This window comes from Cynara cardunculus (genome assembly GCF_001531365.2).
Source record: "Cynara cardunculus var. scolymus isolate 2C chromosome LG 16, CcrdV1, whole genome shotgun sequence".
In the NCBI taxonomy this organism is placed as follows: Eukaryota; Viridiplantae; Streptophyta; class Magnoliopsida; order Asterales; family Asteraceae; genus Cynara; species Cynara cardunculus.
The window spans coordinates 933,108-943,410 of NC_037543.1; the positions used below are offsets into that span (position 1 = coordinate 933,108).

Below are 10,303 nucleotides of genomic sequence, written 5' to 3' on the forward strand. Positions count from 1 at the left end.
GAGTCGAGTTCGAGCTTCGAGATTAGGTTTCGAGTTCGAGTCGAGTATAATGATACTCGAGCTCGACTCGCATCATTTACACCCCTAATCTTGAGTGACACCCATTATAAAAATCTATATTTTTTTATTAACCTGGATATCCAACCCGCTATGCGAGCCGACTAATTCCAAGGCGACCACATGTTTTGCAGATAGCCCGAAGTCACCGCATTTGAACCTCCGTGGCCACGTAGGGATTTTTATTTCTCATTAGATTTAAACCTGGGATCTCCTGGTACTTTTCATCTTTGAAGCCAAGTTCAAACCAATCAGACACCACCCTTGTGGTTAAAAAAAATCTATATTTTAATCAAGTAACAAGAAACTACGGTTTTTTAAGAGCAGAAAGTTTATATTAAAAGACTAGCAAGAAAATAAAGAGAAAAAAAAGACTAAAAAGACATGGTCATTGGATTTTTCAACCAATCAACCTAAGAAAAATTTGCGTTCGTGCATCTATTAGATATCCAAAAAAATAATTTTGCAACCATATGATCGAACAAAGAATCCTGTCGCATCTTCTTGTTAATATTCATTAATATTAACATTAATATTAACATTAACATTAACATTAAATTATTAATATTAACATTAAATTTATAAAAAAACTAAATATAATGTTAAATTTATAATTTAAAGAATAAAAAAATTATATCAATATTTTGATCAGATTATTTGTATTCTCTTTTATATAAAATCTTATTTAATAAATTATTCATACATTTTTATCTATATATTTAATAAAATATCAAAAATATGATGTGATATTAAACAATTTTTTACTAAAAAAATCATACTTTACAATTTCGTATTACCATTTACTACAACAGTAACAAAAAGTACTGATATAATATTAACAATTATTAAAAAAGAATCCTATCAAAAAAATCATATTCATAAATTACATGTCGCTTAAAAATCCTTAAACTTTTGGTAAAGGAGTATCTACAACTACTATGTTACAAATTTTTCTAAAATAAAGTTTCAAAATTCAAAATCTTTAAGAAAATTACATCCAACTCCAACAGCTACTGTATTTTAGCAATTTTGTCATTAAAAATATTATATGCATTTAATGAAATATTATGCAAGTCTCTTAAACATTTATTTTCAATACATCTTACTGGTGGAAATAAAATAAAATATTATTTCTCTCACCTTATAAAGCTTTTAAAGATTTCTCTAAATATAATCATTTTTAGCATAACTGTTGGAGATGTTCTAAGAATATAAACTCCTCTCAAACCTTCTACAAATGTTTATGTGGCAATGCTTCTAAACGAGTCTTGTAAACCTTTTCTTCAAAATAATATCTACAAAAATGATCGGGTTTTTATGACACCAGTAATATCTACGTATTTGACGAGATCACTTTATATTACTAAAGTTTATAGGATTAGGCAACAAATATACTATCTAAAAGTGTTAACAATAAATTTATATCACGTTTTTTGGTGTCTTATAAAATTACTAAATGGTATTTTAGAAATCTTCTTTCTTCTCTCTCTAATGAACCTTATTCAGACAAACCTTGACTAACATCATGTGAACATATATAAGATACACAATGTGCTACTTAAAAAACATTGTCGTTTAGAAAAAGTACATATAAACGATCTTCACAATATTACCCAATATACATACGATATACACATTGTTTATACCCTTCGTATACATGTGATATCCATTGTATGGACGTTGATATTCGCTGTGATACACCTTGTTTACAATGTGTCCACACACAAACATTGTGATACCTATTGTGATACCCGTTGTGATATCCATCGTTTATAACATGTTCATAACACCAACGTTATGATACTTATTGTACACATGTTGATACCCATTGTTTTCAACGTTTTCACAACAACCAAATGATTTAACAATAACTTTTTTATCTTAAACAAAATATCTCTCCATCACTCCTTCTAAGCTCATGTTTTTACAGAAAAATATATAAAAATAAATATTATTATTTAAATCAAATGTGGGCCCTTATGTAAGGGTGGGACCCACTTTGGATATATATATATATATATATATATATATATATGGTTAAAATCATAACTTTCATAAATTATAACCCAAGACCATTTTGTAATTTTTTTAAATAATAGAGCTAAAAATGAAATTTCTCATTTTTGAATGGTTATTTTTGTCAGAAATCCTAAAAGTATATATATATATATATATATATATATATATATATATGAAGGTTAAAACGAGAACACCTCCATTTTATGAGAACATGAGAACACTCTTATCACATGTGATAATACGCGTGAGGGACCCTATGATGTGCGGACGACGTGTTCTACGACTTAGGTCGCATCAAAGGTTGTCTGCGTCTATGATTTAGCATCACATGTGATGATCTTGATGGATTATAGTATCATATCAACAACATTCTTATCACATGTGATAATACTTGTGAGAGGGGCTAAGTGATGTAAGAGCGACTTGGCCCGCAACCAAGATCGCATCGAAAATCGTCCGCATATTTGATTTAGTATCACATGTGCATCATATGTGATGGAATAATAAAATCACATGTGATTGTCTATAGTAATTAAGGTTGTTCTCGCATTCTCGTAAAATGAATGTGTTCTCGTTTGAACCATTCCCTATATATATTATTGACGGTTGGAAAGATCTAAACCGCTAAAAAACGTCCAAACCATATACCAGAGCGGTTTGGTTATGTTTTAGATCGTACCAGAACGTTAAACCACCAAAAACCATCTAGTTTAACTTGGTTCGACCAGTTTGAACGGTCCAACATTTTTTTAACACCCTTAATTAAATATATAAATTTTTCGTTTTTATCGAATTTTCAGCCATCCACGTTCATCCCTAAAAGTACCCTCCAAAATAGAACTCAAAATAAAATTATAATACCATATGAATTTGCCTACAAATATCCTCTGACCCGCTACTTGGTAGTAATTTCAAAAACGGGTTCGAACATGACGAACCTACTTAAATTAATTAGACAACAAATAAGACTTGATGTCAATATATCACCACAATAAAATCGTACGTTAAGATGACCATTAACGTCATACGACCAATAATTCAGTCTTTTATCTAAAAACATAATAACAAATTGTCAAATTGAAAGTGTACAATAGAAGAAATAATATCCTAACAAAATACTAGTCATAAAAAACATGCGCCGTTTATTAAAAAATCAACTTAAAGTTGATAATGTTGTTTATATATCTTCTTGGTCAAAGTCCCTTTGTCAATGCGTTGTGATGTGCTTGTATTATGACTAAATGGTAGTCACAAATTTTTTAAGTGAAGACGTAATTTGACTCTAAAAAAATAAATGAATAATTTACTTATCTATATACTATATTATAAAGCATTTGATAAAAACTCTTAAAAACCATTTTTTATACATGAAGTAGTGTATATTGATGCATATTACTTAAATTTCAAGATTACAAATAAATTATGCGTAACTACAACTTATTAAAACTCCATGTTTAAATACGTGTAACTAACTGCGGATGAACATAATCAAATAGAGGGTAAACATCTCATTTTAAATATAAAAATGAAGAAAGTAGAATACTTAAATATAAAAATAATCTTAAATAAATTTTTTTGTTAAACCAAAAAAAAAATTAGTTCATTTTTGAACTTCGGTTAAATTATAATAAAAAATTGAATTAAAGAAATCACACAAAAACAAGAACTTTAAAATAGTTAATTTGATACTAATATTGCTTATTTTTTTTCAAAATTTTATGATTATTTCAAATTTATATTTCATTCAAAAATAACAACATTTTTTTTCTTCAAAATCACATAAAATCGCATTATAACATCGATAGACCCAAAATATAAAACGAAAAAATAAATTTAAAGTGTATCTCGCTGCATTGCACGAGTACCCTTCTAGTAATATTAATATAGATTTGTATAGATGTTACTCAAACCTATGCCTTTTGTATAGAGGCATGAACATTCATCGTTTCCGTTATTAAAGTTTGACGTTAACATTTCAGTTTCAAAAACTATATACTTGCACTCAACGGAACAATATGCATGGCGGCACCCATCAAAAACGTAATTTTTTTTCCGTTACAACAAAACCATGAAACATAGGTGTGCTCCTGACTATGACCATATCAGCCATTATCCAATTTGTACTACCGTAAACTTTTCTTTGTTATGCAGAAAATTTATACCATGACTTTGATTTATTTTGTGATATCAGTACTCTGAGCCAGTGACATTAAAAACATCTCAAACAATTTTTTTCAAAATGGAGAAAAACGAAGGTTTTTCTTCCAACAACTTATCCAAAAAGTCCTCTAAAAATGGAGAAAATAGAAGGGGTGATAGATTTTTCTTCAAAAATTTGGAGAATTCTCCAAAAAGAAAACTCGATTTTGTTATTCCCAAGGAGAGATGGCCAAATGCGCCCCCGCCCGGCCTAGGCTCAGGACCGACTTGGGATTGGTTACAATTTTCGTCAAAAAAGAAAGTTTGGCCCAGGACCGATTATGGGCCCGACCCTATTTATCAAAAATATTATTGTTTTATTACCGATACCCAAAAGCCATATGACAGTTTTCCCCAATTTTTTTTGTCCCGGTTATAGGAATAGCGTTCAGGGCCGGGACCAATTTGGCCTGGCCCGGCCCAACCTGATTTCTGGCCATTTCTATTCCCAAGATATTTTTCTTCGAAACAAACAATGAAATTAATGCTAAAATATCCAAAACAAATATATCGTTGAAATTTGATATGATTTTCTTTAGATATTTTAATTTTAATTTTTTTAAAGAAATTTGGTACAAAATGTTAGAGATCAACTCCACTTCTTAAGTGTCACGTCAGCTTTAAAAATTATCTTTGACTCCATTAATTTCTAAAAATCTCTTGAGTGACGATCATAAAAACCCATATTTTAATCAAAAATAACAAGAAAATACAATATATATTTTTTTCTAAGAGTAGAAGGATTATATTAAAAGACTAGTAAGAAGATAAAGAGAAAAAAAAAAACTATAAAGAAACGGTCATTGGATTTTTCAACCAATCAACCCCAGAAAAATTTGCTTTCGTGCATTTATTACAGATCCAAAAAATTGATTTTGCAATCGTATGATCCAAAAAAGAATCCAGTCACGTCATCTTCTGGTAAAGCATCCCCTTACGATAGTCCAAGTCACATTATCGTTGACAAAACAACCGCATCGAATAGTTTTCGCTTCACCTCGTTAATAGTGACCGACCCTGACCATTTTAGCAAGTCTTTTTTACAGATAAGAAGTTGTAATTTGAAAACCCGTACCAAACCGCCAGTTTTTTCCAAAGAGAGAAGGCCACTCGACAATCAACAAACATGTGGTCTGAAAATTCTGGAAAATCACCACACACGGATCCAAATCAATACCTTTCTAGCTCCAAGTTCAAACGGGTCGGAATACGATGAATAGTGATATGCCAACCCAACACGTTAACTTTGATCGGAACCCAATTATCCCATCGGGTAGGTTCCAAACCCGCAATAAAAAACACCCTCTCAAATTACAAGTATTATTAATTAAATGATTATTATAAAGTAAAATTGATTAATTAGATAAATATATATTTTTATTTTAACATATAATGTGTTTTTTAATTAATAAGTAAATGTTTATAATCATGCATTGAAATTAACTTTTTCTAATGTTTTTGTATGGTAATTATATTTTTTTAATATTAATATATTAATATTGAATTTATAAAAGAACAAATATAATATTAAATTTATAATTTAATAAATGAAAAAATTATATCAATACATTTTTTTATTAAAAAACTCATACCTTACAATTTCGTATACCATTTACTATAACAGTAATAAAAAGTACTGATGTGATATTAACAATTTTATTACTAAAAATATTCTATACATTTAATAAAATATTATTTCTTTAAACATAGATTTTTACACAATTTCTCTACTTTTTTTCTATTTTACGATATCATATGTCATAGTAGATATATGTTCACATCACACAATTGAAATCAAGTAAACACAACATAATGTGAACACCGACGATTATTCTCAGAAAAACAGACCATATACTTCTTATGCATGTGTTGGGTTTTAATTTGCAAAAATAACCGGATAAAACGCAGCAGAAAAACAGAACCCGGTTACAAAAACGTTTAGAAATTTTTTACTAAATACAACCCAAAGCCGGATCCATTGACAATTAAAACAAATCTACATAAACCATAAGGTGTTTAAAATATTTACCTTGTGGTTGAAATTGAAACTTTGATGTAGCACTAAGAAACCAAATCAGGTTTCCTTTATCGGTTGTCCACAAACGAACACGCTTGGAACTCCCACCGGGTGCTAGCCCAAAGAATCCTAATTCTATAATTGTATCGTAAGGGTTTTGAGGCTACAACTAGTTATCAGAACTCAATCCTCTTCTTTGGTTTAGCCCCTAAGCCTTATTTATATGGTCAGTCTTCGAGATTGACCATTACTCTTAATAAGGCTTAATCATTATCTAAATTGATTATTTATTTATCTAATAATATCATATATAATTATCTAAAAACATTTAAGATAATTATATACATATTTATAAATTAAACCATGTAATTATAATAATCACAAAACGGTATACACGTTTAGATTCTTTTTCTTTAATGGAAACATGCGTGTTCTTTGTGTGCCATCCTTTAGGTTTACATGACTCGTTGACAGTGTATCTGGATGACACGTGTCATGGATATAACATACAACTTACAGCATGCAATCAAATTCTCCACCTTGTGAACATCTTCTCCATGAGTGAAAATAGACTATGTGCACCCTATGAACATCAACTATTGCTTTTCACATACCAAACTTAACCTTAACAAAAACCAACAACCTACCCTACACATTCAAACAAAGAAGGGAATGAAAGAAGAATATGTCACCAGATGCCATGTGGGTTTTTTGTACCATCGTAACGAAACCCTAATTTTTTGCAAACCACAAACGTAATTCACTCTACATATATAAAACGGAAACAATTACCAATCGAGACAAAGGAAGAGGTCGTAGAAGGATTTAAACTAACGTCATGTATCCCTCTTTTGCACTTGGTTGGATCTGTGATGATCCATGGTGTGGTCATCGGATATTTGATGTGTGAGAGGTCTCCAATCTCTATAGAAAAATAAGTATGATGCGGCATCATAAATGTACTGATTATCATCGTTATACAAAATTACCAAATTAACCTTCCGTCATTAATTAAAGAGTACATTACAAATTTCGTCTTCGTAGTTATTCTTATATATATATATATATATATATATATATATATATATATATATATATTTTTTGAAAATAGGTATTATAAATTGGAAATTATGATTTAATAGATGTATTAATTTGACAGTCAAAAGATGTGACACTTCCAAGATCCTTCCATGGGCACAATAAGCCATATGTATTAATTTGACGTCAAAAGATTTGACACTTGCATATGGATATATTATTATTTTTATAAATATATTATTTTTATAAGTAGTGCACCACTAATTCCTTGACCGTTACTACTCTATATAAGAAGTAGGGGTTCTTCCCAAATTATACAAACCATTTCAAACACATTAACATGATATCACAACTTGGAGACAAGCTCTACCTTGCATTCATCACCTTCTGGTCATGGTGCTCCCAAGTCGACCACCAACAAGGCTATCTTCTTCCCACCATTCTCGCCATTTCCATTCCAACMCTACTRCTTCTATGSTACAAGCGGACGTCCGCCAGGTCCACACCTCCTTTGCCTCCAGGCCCCTATGGCTTACCACTTCTYGGCTACCTCCCGTTTCTCAACCCCAAYTTGCATGARACATTCACCCAGATGTCTCACAAATACGGCCCCATCTTCAGCCTCCGCCTCGGAACTAAGCTTCACGTGGTGGTCAACAACATGGATCTAGTAAAGGTTGTGACTCGTGAACTCGACCAAACCTTTGCGAACCGCGATCCACAGCTCACGGCCATAGCCATCACTTATGGCGGCCTCGGTGTCACATTTTCCAACCACAAACAYTGGGTTGATATGCGTAGRCTTTTGGTGAGCCAAGTGTTAAGCAACACAAATATTGATGCTTCTCGGGTTTTACGAACCAGGGAAGTGAGAAAAACAGTRAAGGACGTTTATGGGAGGATAGGAACAAAGATCGACATCAACAAAGTTGCTTTTGACACCGAGATGAAAGTCGTAACAAGCATGTTATGGGGTTCTAGCAAAGGGTCTGATGATTCTAGCGATGTTGGAGATGGGTTTCAACAAGTGACGGACAAGATTATGGAGTTACTGGCAGCATTAAACATCTCTGATTTCATCCCGATGTTAAAGCGGTTTGATCTACAGGGAAAGCAGCGAGACATGGAGAAGCAAAGGGAACAAGTTGATAAGGTATTTGATAACATCATCCGCGGACGAATCAATGCCAACTCCAAGAAAATGGAGAAAGATGGAAAGAAGGACTTTCTGCAGACCTTACTTGATGAAAAGGATGATCCAACATCGGCAGTTGATATCAATGAAATAAAGGCTCTACTCATAGTAATGTTTATACCACTTGCTTCCGGTTTCGATTTCGATTTCGATTATATATTTATTATTGTTATTTTTAGTTGATGACACTTGGAACTTACGATTAGTTGTTATGACAGAACATCTTGGTTGCCGCAACAGACACAACATCAACCATGGTCGAGTGGGTGATGGCAYATATTTTATATAAACCAGAGCTATTGGCAAAGGTTCAAGGAGAACTGACAGAAGTTATYGGTATGAACAACATGGTTGAAGAATCTCATTTGTCCAAATTGACATATTTGGACGCCGTGATCAAGGAAACATTCAGGTTACAACCTCCAGCTCCCCTCTTCGTGCCTAGATGCCCAAGTGAAACTTGCACAGTGGGTGGTTACACTGTTCCGAAGGGTACCATCATGATCATGAAYGCTTGGGCGATCCACCGTGATCCYGAGAATTGGRAGGACCCACTGGAGTTCATCCCCGAAAGGTTCTTGAGCGAGAAATGGGATTACAAAGGGAACAACTTGAAGTTTTTCCCGTTTGGAGCAGGGAGAAGGATATGCCCAGGAGCACTTCTGGGGGAGAAGATGTTGATGTATATCGTTGCATCCTTCTTCCATTCGTTCGAGTGGAGGTTGCCGGAAGAAGAGGATTTCGACCTTTCAGAAGAGTTCGGCATCGTGATCAGGAAAAAGAAAGCATTATTTGCTATCCCCTCTCCAAGATTATCGGATGCAAGTCTCTACATATGAATACGATCGCCACATCAAGATCTGTGTCTATACTTACAATTAATTAATATAATAAATTGGAGTTTTATGCTTATGGTCAGGTTGAAAGTGGGCAATTTTATGAGTTGTATGCTTATGAAACCTTTTGTTTTACAATATACATGTATAGGTGGAGGTGGAGGTTGAATCGAGAACACCTTCCTTTTACGAGAACACAGTTTAATAAAGTTGAAGAAATAAATTTGTCATTCTTTATAATTTTGATTTCTTATATTGATTGTATATCGATTGCTAGCTTGTAGATAAATAAACAAATTTGAATAAAACTATACTACCATTATATATCAATAAATATATCTAATTGTTTTATATAAATAAATTACATCGTAGGTTCGTGTGGTTTGTTCAGAATCTGAATATAGATTGTTTTTTTTTTTTAAATAATCACAATAAACGTCTCTATCATTTTACATTTTATTATGAAGTAGGTCCCTGTCTCTAATGAAGTCAACTCCAATCCATTAATCCAAGGACAATAACATTGAACCTTTTTACCATTTTTGCTAATTTCTTATTAACTATAAGAGTTAAATACAAATTTGGTCTCTTTGGATTACATAAATTAATAAATAAGGTCCCTGAATGAAATTAGGGTTTGGCGGTATCTATGATATATTATAACGCATTTGACAAAAACTCTTAAAACCCATTTTTTATGCGTAAAGTACTGTTTATTAATGCATATTACTTAAAACTCAAGATTGCAAGTAGATTGTGCGTAAGTACAACTTATTAAAGCCGTTTATCTGAATTCGTGTAACTAACTGCAGATAAACATAATCAAATACATGATAAACATCTTATTTTAAATATAAAAAATCTAAAATATAATTTGAATAATTATTTAATTCTAACAGAATACTTAATTATTATCTTTATAAAATTTATAATATTAAACCA

General features: G+C 31.7%; 1 protein-coding gene across 1 annotated transcript; it reads left to right on the forward strand.

Annotated features, from left to right (window-relative positions):
- Positions 1–7,670: 7,670 nt before the first annotated feature.
- On the forward strand, positions 7,671–9,583 carry LOC112529343 (cytochrome P450 76C1-like). Its single transcript, XM_025140581.1, has 2 exons — positions 7,671–8,633; positions 8,744–9,583. Exons 1-2 carry the CDS (start codon positions 7,671–7,673, stop codon positions 9,362–9,364), a joined length of 1,584 nt encoding a protein of 527 aa, XP_024996349.1. The 3' UTR covers positions 9,365–9,583.
- Positions 9,584–10,303: the final 720 nt, after the last annotated feature.